Consider the following 21,872-nt stretch of genomic DNA (forward strand, 5'->3'; position numbering starts at 1 on the left):
ATTTTCATACATACATATGTTACGAAAACTCCGGCGCAGCGAAAATTCTTATTATTTTTCATTACACTTTATTTATTTACTACTCGGTATTAATCCGCAAAAGATTTGCGTTTTCGTTGACCAGTAGTAAAATTTGGCGCTTAATATTGTAGTGGAAATTTTAACGATCTATAAGCCATTTTTTTTTACAGTGGTACGAAAAGGCCCTTTCTGGTGGGAGTTGATGGACAAAACTGTAGGAAAAGAATTTGCCCACTTTTGTTTTTAAAATGGCGGCCAAATATCAGCGCCAGGCACTCATAATTTTAATTCAAGTAGGAAGTAACAATATTTAAATTTAAAACTAATTCAAGAATGAATTTAAAAAAATTATAATCTAGATTAGTAGCCTCATGGCTCTTTGGAATCTGTATTATGGGCAGTTGCGCCAGGGTCGCCGCCGCCGCCGATTCTTTTTAATGTTGACGACACCGCCGCCGGAAAGCCTGTCGGCGTAAACCTCTAATACATACATGTATGAATTAGCAAAAAAGGTATTATTTTTATTAAAAGTGCGTTAAAATATATTTAACTCTTTATGACGCAAGAAAATCAACTTGTTTTTGAAGAGTTAGATGTAATAAGGACACTTCTGCTAAAATTGCTTTCTGAGATATTAGCATGTAAAGTTTTTGTTGTGCGATAACCTTTTTTGTTGTTGTAGTATTGGAAAAAATTAAATACTATGCAAAAAATTGTCACTGGACTACCAGTGTTCGAACATTATTTAGTAGTAGTAACTGTAATGAACGCTTTCGACCGAAAACGTTTCCATGTTTTTTCTGACTTAGCTTTTTTTGGCAAACTAAGGAATTCATTGGCCCAAATTAGGTAAAACGAACTCTATAAAAAATGTCATTTTAATTTCGTAAAAGGTATTATTTTTAGTTGCAGTTGTTCCTTCAAACGACGTACATATTTCAATCTACATACATCATGGACAAAAAATCCTTAGGCGCCGAACGCCGCCACCGCCACGCCGATGCTTTCGTAACTCGGCGGCGGCGTGGCCCGGCTGCATAAACCCCTAATATGTATGTAAATATTAAAATTTTAGCAAATTTGCGTTGATGCGGAATTGGCTAATTTTACAACTGGCGTGTATGTATATATGTATGTATTTACAAATGCATGGCGTGGGTGGCGGTGCTTCACTTAACTCGTTTCGAAATTTGCATATGTACATACATACACACATACATACGTGTGTATGTACGCAAGTATTTATGAACCTACATATGTAAATATATGTATATTCGATTCGTTTTACTTTTTGAAAGGTCAAGATTGGATTTGCTTTGTTTCGCATATTTGCATACATATAAATGTGGATAATATAAAGAAAAAATTATGAAACGAAATGCAAACAAAATAAAATATTCGATTTGAATAACAACTGAGATCATGCTCGTATTTGAAGGCTTTTATATACATACATACATACATATGAAAATAGAGCGAGAAACTTGGCAAGATAAGAACTGACCTTTATTAGAGGAAACCAGATGGAGCTTTTAATATGGCACTGGCTGATTGGCAATAAAAACCCATTTATATTGGTACATGTGTTTTTGTACAAATGAAATAAATTAACTACAAGTTTTTTTTTTAAATCGATTGTAAATTTGTAGTGCGAATGCAAACTTCACTCGTAGTGATATTAACTCAGGAAATGTCAACCCTTACTTTTTCTATTTTCAGATACATTAATGCTTCACGTGCTAGCTGCAATAGAAATCGCAATGATTAAGCACACGTCCTCATAAGATGTCCATTAATGACTCTCAAGAAAACGGTCAAGAAAAAAATTGCCATTATTTCGTTTGTTTTCTCACGGAATAATGGAACGGGCATATATTTCTGTTGAAAACATGGGTTGCCTTATGCTCTTTTGTCACAAGAGAACTTTAGAAAACCGTAGTAGAAAGCGTAGCAAATTTCTTAAGAACTGCGTACTGACTTAAGGAAATTTTCCACAAGAAAATTTCTTAGCCACCGTAGTACGTCATTTTATATGGAGTTTTTGCTTTTGTTGAGAGCTCCATACTGACCACCGTGGGCCGAAAATCCCCTTTTTTTAGAATTTTGATTGGTAATTGCAAAAATATGGTTCATAATGCTCTAAAAACAATCTGTGTGAAAGTTGACAATTTTTGGTCAATATCTTAATCTTAGGCCCGTCCAAGTCCATCAAAGGTCAAGTGCTAATAAAAATTTGCCTTAGCCTACTTCGATTCTCTACAAAAAGGTCCATATACCAAATTATATACGGCTAATACTTTCGAAGATAATTGTAATTAATAACAACAAATACTGATTAATGTATTTATTAATTTTTATTTTTTGAGTAAGCTTTAAATTAAACTTTCGTGGCCAACAACAATTGGCTTAGACCTAAGACTTCATAATATTACTATTACAATACGGTCAAATGCCTTTTATTTTCCCCCATACAAAATCGACCCAGCCTAATACTTATGTGTGTTCATACCTAAATATATTTAGAGACATAAGGATGTAAGTAAGTATGTAGGTTTGTAAGTACATATGTAGTATGTAAAGAAGCTCTCCAGAGATAGAGAACCACTGATAAGCTGCGAGTTTATGTTGCTCGGTTACGTAAGTATGTATTTGACTTTTTATTGTAATTGCATAAACATAAATAATAAAATCCTAGAGTGTGTTACAATGTGCAAAGAACATTTTTCTACTATATTCGTTTGAAGTGCAACACTGTTGTCACTCAGAATATTTTTTGCTTTTCAAAATTTCTACCATTCAACACCGGATAGTAGAAAAAGTGAAGCTTCGCATTTTCAGCTAGTACTAATTACTATTTTTTATTTACACCCTGATATTTTAATCCATTACAAATTAATAGATTAAATGGAAATTCGACAGACCAACGATCTTCCACCTGGAATGTATTCAAATTCATATTCATGTACGAGCTTCGAAAATCATCTTCCGTTGTCGGTTTGGGCCGAGACCAAAAAGCTTCTCGAATCGCCTCTCCCCTATGCGTGCACGAAAGCAGAGCCACAGATCCGAGAGGTGGCTCTACTTAGCCTAAAGTAGCACCTGTTGGCAAGAGTTATTCTTCGCTTAATTTCCAGGCTGACGTTTTTGCTGGTGTTTATGCTAAATCCTAGGTAGACAAAGTCCTTCACTACTTCTAAGTTATAGCCGCCAACAGTGACGTTTGTCCCGAAACGCATGGACTCTTTATATGTTGCCAAGAGCTATTTTGTCTTGCCCTCGTTCACCGCTAGACCAACCGCTTTAGCTTCTTTTTCTAAAATGGTAAATGCTGCAGCTGGTTAGTTAAGGGCTTTAGTTTTTCAAACAATATAGTCGACAGGATCTTTTATGCAATATTGAGAAGGCTTATTCCGCGACAATTGGCGCAAACCGCGGGATCTCCCTTCTTGTGGTTTGTGCAGAAAACACTGAGATTCCAGTCTTCGGGCATGTATTCATCAAACCAAGTTCTGCTTAAAAGCTGGTACATGCGCCCCACTTCATCTTCGCCACCGACTTTGAACAGCTCAGCCGGTATACCGTCAGCTCCGCGGGACTTGTTGTTTTTAAGCCGCCTAATTGCTGTTCTCATCTCGTCTTGGTCGAGTAGAGGGACGTGAGCTTCGTCCCTATACATTGGTTCGGGTTCTCTTTCATCAAACGCGCCGCCTGTGTTGCGATTCAAATGCGTTGAAAAGTGTTCCCTAAATATCTCAAGTGTACTCTGGACATCTGTTACCAGATTTCCATCTTCATATTTGCAGGAGCTAGCCGGTCTTAAAACCATTTGATTGCTGTCTTATTTTCTATTCGAATTTTCGAGCCGCATTCCTGCCAACCAGCAACTCAAGCTCTGCGCACTCACGCCTTCCTGACCCTCCTTTCTTTCTCTTGAAAAGGCGCCTATCCCCCTCCTTTTTTCCCGATATCGCTCAATTGTCGGGCATTTGTGAATGCTGCGTATTTTTCTGCAGTAGCCGCGCGGTACACTCTTCGTTATATCAGTTGTTTCTGCGTGGTTGTTAATAACCAACAACCTCTTCCGCAGCGGTACAAAGTGATTGGGAGATGGAGTCCCACTGATCATTTATATCCAGGCGATGAGGAGTTGCTTTAGTAAGCAGAATTTAGAGTCGGGTGCTAAATTTTACGGCTGCCCGTTGTAACCACAGCTTTGCGACGTCGAACTTTCGTCGCATTGCAGAGGCGCATGCGGACCTTAGTTGGCACCTAGGATAGAGCGCACGTCAAGAACGCTCGAAGCGTATCTTCCAACTATCACAACATGATCAATTTGATTCTTCGTTCTTTGATCAGGGGACACCCAAGTTGATTTGTGGATGTTTCGATGCTGGTTTACTGATACTACTAACTGCCATGTTCCTTGCCGCGGCGAAGTCGATCAGCCACTCTTCGTTGTCGGAGGTGTTGTCATGAAGGCTTAATTTTGCGACTTCTGGACCAAATATGCCTTCTTTGCCCATCCGGGCATTAAAGTCGCCAAGTACGATTTTAACATCGTCGCGGGAGTAACGCTCATACGCTTGTCCTAAGCGCTCATAGAAATGCTCCTTGGTCTCAACGTTCTTCTCCTCCATTGGGGCGTGCGCACATATTAGGCTGGTCTTGTTAAATTTTGCCTTTATGTGGGTTGTGGCAATTCGTTCACTGATGGAAGCGCATCTGGAAGAAGATGTCGGAGTCAGAGAGGCACCTTCCCTATAGAGGCTCCGGACATTCCAAGATCATATCCGTAAATCGTAGTCCTTGTTCCGTTTGTGGGGGTCGTCAACATGTGGGGATGCAGTTAACCGAGGCTGGTTTAGTATTTTCACTTGGTATATTTTGTACGTGGCGGGTCCCAAGCCCAGCGCACAACCATTGCTGGGGTGAATGTTTTTCAACAGGATACACATTTATATATAGAGTCGCTTGCTCCAAGACAGACGCCCGTGAGCAGTAGCTGCAGACTTTAGTGAGACCTTAAGCCGAATAAGTCGATCTGGCCCCACCGAATTTCCCTCTCTTTCTGCCGTCACCGAAGGTTCCACTCGGATTGGTTACCGCATCTTGCAAATGGGCTGCTCACGTTATCCATAGTGCATGAACTAGGATGCAAGAGGATTGAGAAATCCGTGCCACTGTAACTCCATGAAAATTGTAGGCTTAAATATTTTCCCTCTTTGACTTTGAAACAGTATGCAATAAACTTTTTAAAAAGAGTTTTAAACATTTGCATCGAGAATGTACATATTCTTGCTGTTGCGTTCAGGAATCCATTTTCATGGTCCCAAAAACCAAAAAATATATTTAATTTTTTTTTAAATCATTACATGCTGTTTTCAGGGCGGAAAAAGAAAAATATGTATAAAAAGTTGCCGTTGAAGGTCCAACGCTACCTTTTTTGCTTCACTGGTGTGAACAAACTGCTTCGGCGCCTGTTACCAACTTTTTTATTAAATTGAAAGAATGTATAACTTCTGTATCAAAATTATCATTATTAATTTTATTTTTGCAGTCATTAGACTCATTGTTTGTTGTTTTGTTATAACTATTTATGTCGTGTTATTCTTTGTTATACATACTCTCACATATGTTTGGTTCATTTTTTACTTTTTACATACATAAATGCTAGTTTTATACTTATTATTATTCAACAATTGTCTGTTTTTGCTTTGTACATTTAAGAGAGCATACTTTTATAACTAAACACGGCTTTTAGATTTAGGAACAGTAAATTAGCTATGTGTTGCTTTCAAAAATTTGCTGCGTTATTTTTTAATTAACCTTTTACGATAAGCTTTTTGCTATTTTTTTACAAATATTTACGGCGTACACACTTGTGTATTTTTTGATTTATAATTACAAATATATAAATTTCTTCGCCCTCACAACTAAAAGGTTCTTAGTAACATTTTGGAAATACGTTTTAACAATATCTTAAATATATGTCTAAATTTTGTCTCCCTTTTTAGAAATAACTCTGAAGCAAATTTTGTGCAAAACCTTTATGTTTGTATATGTATGTTTTTCAGATTTTTTATCGTACTCCGTTTGTTTTTTTTATTTTAACATTTTTTTTTTTAAGTTTTTTGGCAGTTTAGTTGCCGTTTTTATAGTTTTAATATCTATTTTGCATCAAAAACTCAAAAAATGCATATTAAGGTGTGTCACAAAAATACTATTTGTGTTGTTGATACACAGTTTTGGTTCGCTACAATTTGGTTTTGTGGCTTTGCAGTGGCTGCGAAAGCTACCAATTAGTTAAAAAATATTTCAGAATGCAACCGTTTTTGCACGATAAACAAAGATGTCTTTTAAAAGAGGTTAACCGCTCTATTTTGTATCAGTGGCAATTTTGTCAATAAATAAATTTTTGTCACCGATACAGAATTGAGCTATAATTGTCAATGAAACAGTCCTACAAACCTTAATTGGCGTATTGGCAAAAAAAAACTGAAAAACGTTCGTTCAGTAAATTATAATTTTTATAGTTTAAAAAATTTCGCATAGCATAAATTGAATATCATTATCGTTTACATATCAAAAAGGAGTTATAAATGAGGAGAGCTTAAAAACAAATCGAGAAGTAATTTTTGGCACACCCTAATGTACATATGTATATACACAAATAGTTCTACATCGTAATTTTTTTTGTTTGTTTGTATGCATACACCTACTAGAAAAAGTTTCCGTACAGAGATTTCTTAACAATTTGTTCTTCATAACAAAATTACTTAAATTTTTTATAAAAACAATATTACCTTTTTAAATATAAGTTTCGAACCTTATCTAATACCGAGAATTTTCAGCATTACTTCTAAGTTTTTGTCAAATATTTCCTTTATTTCATAATCCTTTCAACTATAGTATAATAATGTGCAAATTTCAGCAAAATATCAAAAATCTACGGTACTTCTTATTCTTAGCATCTTTACTATGGGTTATATACCTGCATACCACCAACAATAATAAATATACATAAGTTTTAAACCTCGTCCAAAAGTTAGACAAAAATTGTTAAATTTTCAGCAAAATTTATAATTATTGTTTTGGTTTTTTTTTTAGTATTCAATTTTAGTATAATAATGGACAAGTTTGAAGGTGCTACAAATTCTGTTAATTTTTGATATTTTTTGTCAGCAAAAAAAGGTTAACAAAAATTAACAGCACTTCTTGGCACCTCAATCTTGCACTATGGGCTATAAAACTGTATACCACAAACAATTTCTGAAAATTCTGCTAAAAACTGAGAAATTTTGCTGAAAATTTGGCGAGTTTTTTATAAATTTTAATACAAAGTTTGAAACTAATATTTTAAATTTAATATATTTTAATAAAAAATTAACGAAACATTTTTTTATATAAAATATTACGCCGTGCGACAAAAACAAAAAACTATGGCCGAATATAGTAAAACTACGTTTTTAGTTTTTCTCTCTGACGTTAGGATTTTTTTAAAGGACTTTGTGGTTTCTAAGATATGAGTATAAGATAAGATGATAAGATATGATTATTATGAATTATTTAAAAAATTCATTCCAATGTAAAAAAACAACATTGGTACCAAATGAAAGAGAAAATTCTGTAGAATTAAAAACCATTAAAATTTTTTTGGTTCACAAGGACGACTAGGTATTGAAAATGTTCTTTTAATTAGTTTTATTTTTTTAAGCGAATAAAGTTAGAAGGATGAAATTCGAGGATGTGGTGTACTAATTAGTCCTTAACATATAATTTTTCGAAAATAATTATTGTAAGATTTCAAGGATAATCAATGATAAAATGTTAAAAGGACAATTAGGTCCGTATGCTGTAAAAAATTTAATCGGCCTTAATTCTCCAAAATCTTCTCTTTAACGTAGTTTTACCATATTTGGCTCATGGTTTCGCGATTATATAAATTTTTTTGTGTGTAAAATTTACTGTCGCACAGTGTAATCATGTGTGCAAACTTTTTCAGGTCTTGATTCTTATGCAGATATCTTTTTTTTCGATTATACTCATGCAAATTCTTCACGAGCTTGGAGTTTTCCTGTAACCCTTCTGTAGTTCTAGTCTTAAAGAAACTTTAATATATCTCTGTAATTTTTTGTCTGAGTATAAATGCAGAATTATTTTACCTTCAAAAAGCAAAAGTTCAAAATTTAGTTGTTTGGTCAAAAGTCCACGCATACATATTTTTTTCCGGAAAATGAAAACAGCCCCGAATCTGAAGTCAAAATTAGACTCTGACACTATTAATGTATCAATATAAGTTTTTTTATAGGTTAGAAAGTAATAGCGAGCCAACTTTTTACTTCTGACTTCAGACTCAGTGCCTCAAAGTCCATGGAAATTAACTAGTATCTTAACAAAGGAAATTTGTTTTGTGAGGACTTTTGGGGTTTTAAGGATTTCGAAAGCGACAAAAATCGGTTTTCCTCAATTTCCTGCTATTTTTAACTCATCTCAATATTTTCTCTTATTCTTATTATTATGAAGTTTAATTTTAATTCTTAAACTTAAACGGCTTTGTTGTTATATTATTGCTTATTAAATAAATTTAACCCAAAAATAAACAAATAACACGACACATGGAGAGCTTATTATATAAAACTATAAAACACTGCCTAAAAGCGGATTAACAGCGAGAGAAAAGTGGAAAAATCGGAGGATTGTTAATGCCTGCTGTTTGCAAGAACATCAGTCCAAAATGGGTTTCTCAAATTAGCGGCAACCCCTCTAGAAATTGGCGAACTACAATCGTAATTACACTCACAAACCAATCACACAAGAACCCAAAAAACGGCATCGAATGAGTACTCTCTTTGAATCGAGGTGAAAAACTGACGTTAAGTGACTATACGTCATTGTCTTACAGCCAGAAAACTTAGAATACATATAACTCGAAATGCGGCGAAGAAAACCGTACTCACCATAGTTTAATGTACAAAGAGAGTAGGGAGAGAAATTACCGAAAACAACAAGGCACAATGCTCTGACTGACAGCGCACCAATTAAGATAACGTAATACCATAAAGTCGAACAAAGTGGATACTAAAAAGACATAACGCCTTCGCTTCGATGCCATTCTCAGCATCTTTTCGTACGCATTTCCTTGTCCAACTTCCACAGCATTAACTCCAGGCAGGCACGCGTGTCCTCAAGACTATCGTGCCCATCACCGCTAACTTGAATATCGCGCTTTAAATATGATTTGGTTAAGTGTTTCAGCGAACGACGATATGGAAATCCGAGTCTGTGCGGAAATACGATAGAAGTGTCGACCACCGTCTTGTGCACCATACGCAACACACGTAAATCATTCTCCAGCCCATGACCGATGAGTATGGTATCGGCATCGAACAAATTTAAGAGGTCGCGCTGCACTTCGGTCAATGTCTTTACGTCGTTATTCCAAAACTTGCAGAGATCCTTCTCAGTGATGCCTGAGAAACGCGTGTTATAGTCGACAATATGAGTAAAAGGTCGCACGAAATGCTCATAAACTACCTGCCCGTCATAGCCAATCACCGTTACCTTTGTCACTTCGAGTCCACGACCGGTAAAAGACATTTCGCAGTCGAGTGCATACACTTTGGTCGCTGCGCTTTTATCATCTCCATGCGGACCCGTATGCACAAAGTCACTGTAGGGGCCATTGAAGCCAGCCACCACACCGGTCCACACGTGTTGCGGATGACGTGTGCAACCAGCCGCTTCTTTAGTACCAAAACAACAGGTATACTGCTCGATGTAGCGGCGCTCGCGGTCGTTATACAACTCATAGATTTTACCCCAGTGAAAGGTGCAGTTCTCGCGTTTAAGATATGTGCCAGCGTCCGTAACATGAAAGAAGTTCAAACAGCGCACACATTGTTTTCTCAATGAGTGTGCACTCGGCGGAAGGACCTGACTTCGGCCACTGGCTGTGAAATAGGCAGTAGCGATAATTGGCTCATCCTCGCTAGTTTCGCTCGAATCCGAGTCGGCGTTGGGTGAACTGGATGCGCTCGAACCATGGCCGGAGTCGGTGCTGCTAGCAGAATAAGAACGTAAATGCAATCCAAAGTTGACCAGTTCCAACTTTGATTTTGAATTGCATGCGCGCGAAGAATCTGGCAGGCCTTTAAATATTTCCACTTTTCCTTTGTGTTTCACGCTCTCAACTGGGTAGCCATAGACGCGCAGAAAATTCGGCTTGATGGTGAAGCAGCGCAAACGTCGCGACAACTCGGTCTCCGAAATGCATAATTTGAATGGCTTACTCAACATTCGGGTGCTTGGGCGGGCGATTTTTTGGTTATGACTGTTGTGGAGTTCGATTCGTTTGAGCACTCGTGGTTTGCATGGTTTAGACAGCTTCAATTTCTGATGCTGCTTTGCTCTCAAAAACTGTTCTTGGCGTTGATTCTGCTTAAGCAGCTGTTGCTGTTTCAGGTGCTCTTCATGCTTAAGCTGTTGTTCTCGTTTTACCTCTTCCTGTTGTGTCTGATGCTGCCGCCATAGCAGCTGCTCTTTTTGTCTCAACTGTTGTTGTTGTAAAATCTGTTGCCGTTGTTCCTGCTGCTGTTTTATGAGCAGCTCTCGCTGCTTTTGCTGCTGATTCGGCTGATGTTGCTGCAACTGTTGTAATCCCGAAGACTGTTGTTGATGTCCCTGGTTCTGATGCAATTGAAGCTCTTGTAGCGGAATCAGTTGACGCCGCATTGCCGGATTCCCACTTCTGTAAATTTTTTGAATTACATAACGAGGAGGAGGTGGCACCACATTATCTAAAAGAAAATCAAACAAAAAAAGGAAATATTTCGTTAACAAAATCTTAAAAGAAGAGAACATAGATTAAATGTGGAAATACATGCATATACATATGTATGTAGAAAATAAAATTCTACGGTATATATGTAAAGGTTTGGTTTAGTAAAAAGCCTACAAATTTCGACTACAACATATCACATGCAGAAGGTGCAAGAAATGAATTAAAATTATCCCAACGATCCTTAAAGCTACTAATTTGAACACACATTTGAACACACATTTTTTTTAAATCAATATTTTTGATCTCGAATTTGGAACAGCTATGAATTTACTTCAGCATTGAAGAGGAAAGCGATAAATATGTGGTTACAAGCAATAACCGCCTAAGTCGACCTAAGAAGGAATTGAGTTATATATGCGATCGTATTCTACAACTACTATTCCATGTGTATGTGGAATCTCCATCTCACCAGCTAGGCTATTTAAAAAGTTATAGACGAATTTATTTTAGTTTAAAACGTTCGTTCTTGAATTCAGGTTTTTCGACTTAGGCAGTTATGGCTTATGGCCACAGAAATAACTTCCGTAACAACAAGAGGAAATTCCTTGCCAAATTTTTTTAGGACATTACCATTAAAAATTAAATTGGAGGAATTGAGAGGTTAACATTGTTTAGAGAAATTGCTCGCTAAATTTCACTATACATAGATCTCTAAAGAGGACCCAATTTACATCCATACACAATGACTCAAACAACCGTCCATAACGTGATTTCTTAAAATATTTGCAATGCCTTTCAAGTTAAAATTTGTTTTTTTTTTTAATTTTGTATAAAAATATTTTTCATGCTATAACCAAACGAGTTTCAAAGTTTCAAACTCTGTGAAAAATGTGGCAAAATGGTCATCAAAATTTTTAACTTTTCCATCTCAACTTAAGAAATTTTTTGGACAAACCCGTAAAAGAGAAAAATACATTATACTAAAATTTCATGGGCTATAAAAGTAAACACTAAAGCTAGGCGCGAGATTAAATGTTCAATCAAGATTCCGACTATACCGATATTAAATTTTAGGTCCCGAACCAGCCCATCCCGACGTTTGTCAGATTTGTACCGCGGTCTTGATATCTATAACTAAATAGTATTCACATCGAATATTATACTTTCGTCTCGATTAATTGTGCTTGCTGCGATACAATTTTTGAACGCATCGTATCGCACCGGTATACCGCATCTGTTTGAGAACTCCTATATACCACAGCGGTTTGTATTGATCACAAATCGTAAATTTTTGTATTATGTATCACGAACGATAGCCCGCACGAACGATTCGTCTACAGACGATCCTGTATCTGATTGCAATTTTATTAATCTATCGTTTATCTCGCTTTACGGAGATTACGTCGCAATCATCTCGGTTACGTTTAAATCGGCTCAAATAATGTCACCGAATGAATTTTTGAAGTATTCTTCTGCAGATGCCTATCGTTCGAGATACATAATAAGCAGGCATGGGCAGAGAGTTAGCAGCAGGGTTGAAAAATGGAAATTTGAGATTGTACCTAATATCATAAAATAAATGTACCTAAATGAGACAGATTGTACATAAAAAAGTTACATCATTCATTTGTAGTTTTTTTTTTTATAAATGTTTTTTAAAACATGTATACAAAAGATAGATGCTTTTTTTTTAACTGAGGCTATATCTATGGGCTACATGTAATCTAATGGGAATCGGAGAAGCGATGTTTTTGTCTAATTTTGGCTACTGAAAAATATTGGCGAAAAAGACAAAAAACACACTTTGCGAAGTATACTTCTTTATCCAGCTTTTTATAAAACAACAGGAAAAGTCTGCTTATTTATCCGATTCCTTTCGATAGGTGCAGCAAGTCTAGAGAAAATAATCAAATGCAGGAAGTAACTTCGAAAGCATTTTAAATGTATTTCCAGAAATCAAAAAGCGAATATGGGTCAAATAGCTATAGTTCTCATCTAAAGAAAATATGAAATTTGAAGACATCCTAGACACTGAACTGTGTGTGTGAATAAAAGCTGGTTTTCANATAATTTTGGCGTGACGTCATCGTAGAGTTGACAACTAAGAGCGGCAAATAAAACTGCTCTCTAGTGATGTGCTGAATTGTCGGTACCCAATACTTAAAAAAGATTTCCATACCCAATACTTCCTTTTCGGTACCCGAACCGATTCTTTACATTAAACCTTCGCCATTATATGCATTTCAAGTTTAGAAAAAACTTTCATTACTAATTTATATGATATCGGCTAAAACACATGAACTTGTCGCAAGAGAGAAATATTATTTTATCAGTTTTAACCTTAGCCGATCCAAGGTTCAAGAAAAATGCTTTTACGGTTGAAGAAGCCTTTCTGTAACCAGTTTGCGACAAGTTTCGAATCGATATCGCACTTGTTGACGTAAAAATATTTCATTGTCACTAACTGGTTACGGAATTTGCCCCCAGGCCTACAAAAGTGATATCGTGATAGAGTTTCTCTGTATTATGGCCTCTAACCGACATATATAAATCTTTCATTTGAATCAGTATCCTACATTCGCGTTTTGAACCGTTTTTCCATATTTTTGACCTATGTGCGCTTTTATTCGAAACCTAAGTGTTTCGGTACCGAGTATCGAGAGCATTGGATACTTTTTAAATCAGTACCGAATATCGATCAATACTCAAAAGTATTGACTCAACACATCACAACTGCTGTCATCTCGACTGTGACGTCAGCAAAGAGCTGATTCTGTCAAAATCACTGAGAGGCGATAAGCGGTGTTGTCATCGGCACCACCTTCTGTATTCTTCCACCGTGTAAATCTTAACATTTTTCCAATCGCCACACAAAAAAGGAAAATTTAGTCCTTGGTAAAATATTATAACAATTAATTCCAATTTTTTCCGCTAAAACCCTTTATTTCCATTAGTTTTAAGCACATCGACAAAATGTTAGCATATTTCTATTTAATAAAAATTAGTCATCTAAATTTAGTAGTTTAAATAAAATAGAAAACATACAAAATAACATAATTTTTTACTCACTTTGTAGTGGAACCACCGATATCACCAAAGGGGCTGGTACCAATTGAATAAGCGCACAGTTTGATTGTCTATAGCCCGCCATGATTTGGCGGAGATTATACTTGAACAAGAATAACTCGATCTTTTATTTATTTTACACTAGTGTAAAATTAATTTTATTATTATTTTATATTTTTTACTTTTAAAACTTTTTATTTATAGCATTACTACAAAAATGTGTATAATAATTTACAAATTTCTATTATAATTATATATTTGTTTTTTAATCACTATTTTTAGCTTTTAGTTAATGTTTTTCCACAAACTCATCTTATGTAAGTAAGTTCGATATATCACTAGTCTTTGTATTTCTAAAAATTTTTTTCACACATCGCGTCATTGACACTTCTTATCGAAATACCGCTCGTGCTGCTATGTTCTGAATGTAGTCCTTCCTTTTAGATTTGTGTTTCACAACAATCCACGGCATAAGCGCGCCACTTCACAACACTCGATTATTTTCTCGTAAATCCTTTTGCTAAATAAATGTAAGCCGCGAGCCGAATATTCGTGAACGCTGACACACCGTCGCGATCGCTGTTAGTTTGATACTGATAAAAGTGATTGCAGCAACTCATATTGTCAACTTGCGGTCATTAGTTGTTTGAGATTATATCGGCACAGGTAGTTGCTGCTAAAGTCCTGTAACCCGTTCTGAAAGCGAAGAGTTATTTAAAAGACTTTGCTGAGTAACCAGATGCTAACTTTAGTGTTCCGCTAATCTCTCTCTCACTCTCTCCCTGTCTCTATCACTCGCGTATTTGTTATGTCTTCCTCTGACCTATAACTTATACTCATCCGGCGACACAAATACATAAATGTTATTATTTATTTTGTATGAAAGTTTGTAGACACATTGTATGGTCGCGAGAGTGTTTTCCTAAAATTTAAGTTAATTACCATAACCCTTTAACTAGTTCACTTTTTACTTTGAATTTTCTATATATACTTATTTAAGTACATAAGTTTGTATGTGTTAAGTACAATGTACATAATGTATCCAATGGTCGTTGTCCTCTTTTTGGAGCCCATACTTCAAGAAAAAGATTAAAGGGATATTTATATAATGTCCAAAAACAGATATATCGCCGATCTCTTGTAAAGAATGAAGGACTATTTTAGTGTAAACTAATGGGTAAATGGTTTTTACCACCTTTGACAAACCGTTTTCATTTATTTGCTTGTTTTAAAATATCAATTTTGAGGCTCACTGCGATGAAAACAAAGAAATGCCGCTCTATGTATAACATTTTCATTGGCTAAAGTAGATAAAGAAAATAAAAAGAGGTGGCAAAGAAAAGGATGTAAATGAGGAGATTTTTCACAGGTAGATGGGTAGCGAAAGTGAGGGGAAGCTATCTCATTTAGGAAGATACATACAGAAATTGTCCTTCAACTCATAAATTAATTAGAATTCATTTGTTGTACCTACCTATGTATATTTTCTTCTTCATGTTTTTAAAACTCCTCATTATAGCATTATAATAATGCTCAGGAACGCCACTACTTTAGGCCGATAGCTTTCAACGAGCTGCTTCATTATTAAAATATGTATATTAGTTTTAGGTCCTTTTAATATTTATGTAAATAGTGATATGCAACATAGGTCAGCCTATAATTGAATGCATGCATTTATGTAAATAGTTGCCTAAGTGGAGGTAATCATTTAAGGTTAAATATCCATTTCTTTCAAAAGTATTAGGATATTCTGTGCGGCATCCATCATGCAGAGAGGATAGTAGTCTATGGAATTATTATTATGTAGTACGCACCCACTATATTGATAGAAATTAATACACAAGTCATACCAACATGACGGCTATTGTACAATATTATCAGGGCGTTTTCGAGCAAGGGTTGGCGAGAAAGGTTAATGTTTGGCGCTCACAAATGTCAATATATATATTAGGGTGGTCCTTAAAAACCCAAATGAACGATTTGTTCAGTCTCATCCCCTCAATCGGTAATACCAGTTCATAGATATCACATATAAATTTCGGTTCCGATTGGAGACGGTTAAGTCGTTTCGCACAGGGGAAAAAGTTAAAATTCTACTATAGAGACTCAAAAAATTAATTTTTTTTTCATCTAATACTCAAAGTTTCGGCGTTGTGTCATGTTCAGTATAATTTTTCGGCAAAAATCAATGTGATTCTTTAGAAACTTTAAACATGCATTTAGTTATACTAAAATTGAATGAGCTATAAACTGTATACTACACATTTTTCTAAAAAATCTCATAGAAATTGGTTTATTGAATTTTCCTGAGTTCTGCGCAAAGTTTAGAGATTTTATTTTATTTTTTGTTGTAGCATGAACTACATTTTTATAAAAAATTAGCGAAAAGGAATTAGAATATAAAACTTTGCATGCATTTCGATAAAATCTCTATGCCAATACTTTTGTCCGGCACTGTACACATACTCCCATAGTAAAAATGAATACATATTTTTTTTTTTTTGAGAGATACTGGTATTCGATACAGCTATAACATTTTTACAAAACATAGAAGAAAAGGTAGCCAAAATTTCTGCATACTTAACTCAATTCTTATATTTGGATTATGACACTAACCGGCAATTCTTTTTTTTTTTGTTTTTTTGAGGTTAACAAAATTATGAGGTGATGGAGCAAAACGGACTTCAGATTCGTGTTCAGTGCATCTGAAGACCAAACGCAGACACTTTTTAGTGTTTAGTTTAACGCTCTCCAAGTATTGTATATTGTTTTCACACTATTTTCAATATAAGTACGGCTTCGCGAAAACTGAAATTAAAATAAATGGGATTGAGTATTTTTTTCTTTCGATCTGTATGTTAACACGTAAATAAATTGATTTTCACAGTTGAATTTGTTTTATTCATCTCCTTTACAATTCACGCAGTAGAAGTTAAGCAACTAGATTACATTAAATAAGGATGATTGCCCCAAAAAGTTGTGGCACTTAAAGTAAGTACTAAACTCCTTTCACCCCTTTAAATGGACGGAATACATTCACATGAGAAATTTTAATGAAATTATTTTAATTGAATTTTCGGCAGTTAATTGCAAAGGGTTAATAATTTAAATTATAACTTAATTGAGAAAACAAAATAGATATTTTTTCCGATATTTCAGCCTCCACAAAGGCCAAAAGTCAGTACGAACTCGAAGCATATTCAAAGAAATCCTGTATGACTTTACTTGACTTTATATTCGTAAAATAAGGAAATTTTCAATTATTTCGAAATTATTTCTATTGAGAATTTTAATAGTATAAACCTACAGTGAAATTAATTTTATTAAGTTATTTAACTTTGGAGTTTTAACAAACGTCAAAATGAGACATCATTTTTCTTCATAAAATGCATTGCATTCAAGGCGCCGAGCATAAGCGAAATAAACAGCTGCAGCTGTTCAGTTTCGCGAGAAAAATCAAAAATTTCTCAGAAATGGAGATGCGGTTTTTTGTTTTTTTCGTTTATTTTCTGCAAGCATGCTTGTTACGCCCACACACAATTCTAGTGCATACTTTAGCCAAACAACGCAAATACTTGCTTAGACAATGTACATCGTGGTAAACAAAGGGTAGTGTTCATAATTTTCCCTTTTCTCAAAACAACTGCATATTATGTATTTTAAGTATTATATGTTGGGTAACAATAATAACTGAAACCAACTTAATAATGGAAATATTGCTGAGGTGCTTCAAATAACTAAGCAATATAGTAGTTTACATGTTCAAGGACATTAAACTTTTCGTGAAAGCGTTAATACTTAGCTAATTTTTTAAAGAGCTCAACTGGTGTCGTAAGAGATGTATTTAGCTGTCAGCTACCTGTGAACCACAATAGCGGTTTCAATGGTCGTTCCATTTTTTGTTGTGATTACCGCGTACTTTTTAGTTTTGAGAGGAAGCCTTTTAATCTCTGGTATTAGTTACCTGTTTGGCTTGGAACAACCGTTGGTAAACCCCATACCGCTGTGTATGCTGTTTATTAGGTACTTTAGCTGATACGAAGTATCTTTGTTATTGGTTGAGCTAAAGTTTTTCTATTACTAACGTTGTAGTATACATTAAGCTATTAACATGTAATAACTAACAGTTAATGATATATTTTACAGTATAACCGTTGTTTCCCAAGGTAAAAATGTTTCGCAACAATTACCTTTTCTGTTATGTTATGTTCACACAGCAAGCTTAATATTTGCATGGGAACAGTTCTAAGGAAACACTAGAACTTCTTCCTCGCATTTTTTTTTACCGCACAGAGTATGATTGCTTCATCTTGTTTGTACCCCATAAGCGGTTTTGAATGGAATTGAGAATAACGCACGCCAGCTGTTTATCTTTTGTGCCAATTGACGCCCGGCGGCCTGTGTAACTGATTCAAACGATTTAAAAGTCCATTTCAATCTGATCTTTGTCACAATGTCTTCTTGAAGATATTCCACATATCTATCTTCTATTTAATTCGGGTTGTATGAAGGGACGGTGCTGTCAGCATTGTACACTTGTATTTTTATTTTCTTTCCAAATCAAGCAAGCGATCTCCGGAGGCTTAGCAAGGATAATAAACTCCTGAGAATTTTTTTCTTAAAATTTAATATTGTTATTGAGCTTTGTACCCCGATTATGTTTATTACGAAAAATGGAAAAAGCTACAAAGTACAAGTTTTGGCTGCTAATTCGGAGATCACAACATCTCCTCATCAGACTCCTTTTTCTAAATTTCAGGAGGGATCGAACCAGCATCATCGATGTGCAAAGTCAGAAGCGCTAACCACTGAGCCATGCACACCCCGTAAATTCCTGTTGATAATTCATTTCCTTTTTTCTTTTAGCTCTCCTGATATTTGCTAACACAGGTAAGTAGAAATATGAAAGCTTTATATTCTTGCTATCCAAAATAATTTACAATAACAACGGGAAGAAATACTTCATTTACCTCCTTTGCTTGCGTAAGCAGTAATCACAAAAAAAAGGATTGTTCCAACATCTTCCAGTTAAATAGTTGCGCGTCGTTACGTGAAGGCTCAGTGAGTAGGAATGCCCATCCAACTTCTAATCTTCAACATTGCCCAAAAACCTTGTAGCTAATAAGCTAGGCATATGGTTGCATCTAACCCTTTATTTCGAAATCAGGTGGCGATCAGAGTGTGATCCATGTTGTTGAATGCCGCTTCCACATTTAGAAAGCCGAATAAAGCATACCTACTCCTTGTAATTGAATGATTTCCCAATCCGTCTTGTTATACCCTGAAAAGCATGAAAAAAAAACTTGGCAGTCAACGAAATGGAACTTTAAATAAGTTGGATTACTTCCATAAAAAAATTAATACTGATTTGGGCATCATCCATCAGCCACATTTTGGATATTTTTCAACAAATTTTTTCACGCTTTTCGCACGTACCGCTTTGACTAATTTGTCAAAATTGCTGTTGTAATTTTATCACTAAATGCCAATCGCATTACACAAATCCTTCATGTGTTTTGTATGGCTTTTCAGCGGTAACAGCTTTTAGTGATTTATGTACCAATAACTTAGGTTCCATTTTTTCTTGCCAAAGCAAAAGCCGACGTGTGAAAATGTTACCGAATATTATGCTCTATAGCTTGCTGCCATCTATCAACCAAGTAGCCATCGTTTGGCACGCATGTCATTTGGAAGTCAGTTATTCTCTGGTGTGTAATCTGCTGACGGGCATCAACAAGACCCCAACTACCGTTAAGGTAATTACCAAAACAAAAACCAACCAACAAATTCAAGCTGTAGTCATTTGCGAATTAGCCAAAAAGACCGCAATGGCCAAAACCAGTTGCTGCAGTAATTTTTGTTTAACATGTTATGCGAGACACTATTTACTAGGAGTTAAGAAAAAACACACTACAAATTTGCAACAAAATAGAAAACCTACAAAAAAGTGCATTGAAAAATGCAAGAAACATCAAAAGAATGCCTACCAAGCTGAGGCATTACAAATTGCTTCTGCCACTGGCGGCGGCATCAGCTACACCTATAATTTCGAATCTATCGGCCCAAGCCGATGTGTCCCTTCCTTCACCACTTCTTTCGTCCTCTCTGTCTAAATATGGGGATTTGGCATGTTTACAGACGAAATGCCAACATGTTTGACAAATATCAACGCTTACGCATGTCAGCTACATATGTACATTGTACGTATATACAAAAAAAAAAAAAAACGAAAAGGGTAATTTTTCAATTTTATTACAAATTGACAGTTTTGTAAGCTATTTGACAGCTAAATAATTTGGGCATGGCATACCGCTCGCTTGTCCGCATGTCCGTTTGTCCATTTCGACAAGACCACACATTGTCGAATGTAGAATTTCGTAAGACTTTGCGCTTCGTATTTGCTTTCAAAATATAATAGATGGCAAATCAGTCGCTTGGACATTGCAACAGAGCTATGTATGTATGTAATATGCATAAGTGTGTAGATGAGTTCTTCTCATAGGATCTGGAACATGTACTCGTACTTGTTGAATGCCGTAAATAGTTCCAGACACATACACAATAAATTCCTGTAATCCGAATTCGTAGCAAACACTTGAATAGTGCATAAACTGAGAGAAAAAAATTAAAATCAATGAGAAGCGTAATTGATCTTACTATAAACGTCAACGAAAGTACTGTAAGTTCGTTCGTTCTGAAAAAGCCTCCGTGCAGTGATTATTTTTGTTTAACTTCACAGAAAGTCCGGACCTGGGTAGAAACTCATTATAGTAGGAAGTGAGTTAATTTGGACCTATTATGTTTTGCATGTTTTCACATATTTTACGTGTTTGTATATGTTTTGAATATTTGCATATTTTTGTAAATATTTTGCATACTTTTGTATATATTTTGCATATTTCCTATACATAAATTATTATAAGCATGCCACTTTAATCTTTTTAACTCCGCACGTGACATACTGACCTCCTTCTGGCCCTGAATAGTTATGGCCAGCTACGCCAATATGGAACAAATCTAATTTATTTGTGGTATGTAGGCAAGTGCTAGCGATGATGTGAACATTTTTTGCAAGTTCGCCAACTAAATCTTAACACCTTCTTTAAGTACAATAGGTAGGATGCAAAAACTCAATAGCATATCTTAAGGCATCTTCATTGGCCACATTTCTGGCAACAAACCAATTGTACCTTGTAACTGTGGTTCTCGCATACCCTTCCTCCCTACTTGAGGGAGAGGAAGGCGAAACCATCACCTGATTTCCATGAAACTGAGTCTCTAGAAGAGCAGAGAGTTCTCCGTTAAAAAGCCATCGGGACTCTTGAGTGAACGCAGCTTTGTGGTTTGGTCCTTCTTCAGAACTTTTATCAGCCTAGCTGTTTGACTCAAGGTTTCAATCCCGCTGCAGACCCCTCGCAGAGCGAATTATACTATGTTCCCACTGCACGTAATCCGCCCTCCCATTCATAATGTTATCACTCATTCGTAATTTGCACTGTAAAACGGTGAAGTCTGTTCCCCTTGTGAGCGGTATTCTTTGCTTGGGAGAGGCATTTCACCGCAATATTTCCATCTCTCTCTTATGAACGAGCATTGGCTACAGTGCCGGAGGCAATGACGGCCCGCAGTAGTCATCTGCCGAGTATAACCCGCCCTTACCATTACGGTAATGAGCAGAGGGCCTTTACGGGCTAACAATAAGTTGTCCGGGCCACAGACCTCCAGATGTAGTTGCTTCGAGGAATAGCGAGAGCAGTTCTGCCACCACCGACTCTTGCATCACTTCTACCCTTGGTTTGAGGCAGGCATTTCGGGGCGCCAGAGGTCTGTCTGGATGATCGGAATTGGGCAATGCCACACCAGTACCGTGCTACAATATGACTCGAAAAGGCATTGGGACAGCAATTGGTGTCTGTCACCACAGGTTTACTTCTCTTGCAACGTTTGCAAGCATATTTGGATGTCGGTACATCCATTAAGTTGCACTGGCTTCTGGAGTAACATC

The 21,872-nt window shown here is 35.9% G+C and overlaps 1 protein-coding gene across 1 annotated transcript; it reads right to left on the reverse strand.

Moving 5' to 3' along the window:
* Positions 1-9,135: 9,135 nt before the first annotated feature.
* On the reverse strand, positions 9,136-10,752 carry LOC108368722 (uncharacterized). Its single transcript, XM_017623631.1, has one exon. It carries the CDS (start codon positions 10,750-10,752, stop codon positions 9,136-9,138), a length of 1,617 nt encoding a protein of 538 aa, XP_017479120.1.
* Positions 10,753-21,872: the final 11,120 nt, after the last annotated feature.

Source organism: Rhagoletis zephyria, unplaced genomic scaffold (genome assembly GCF_001687245.7).
Source record: "Rhagoletis zephyria isolate East Lansing unplaced genomic scaffold, Rhagoletis_zephyria_1.1 Rzeph_scaffold_03276, whole genome shotgun sequence".
NCBI classification, from domain to species: domain Eukaryota; kingdom Metazoa; phylum Arthropoda; class Insecta; order Diptera; family Tephritidae; genus Rhagoletis; species Rhagoletis zephyria.

Bases quoted from the DNA above. Each gene is read 5' to 3' on its own strand.
- LOC108368722 (XM_017623631.1), bottom strand. From the start codon at position 10,752: ATGCGGCGTCAACTGATTCCGCTACAAGAGCTTCAATTGCATCAGAAC.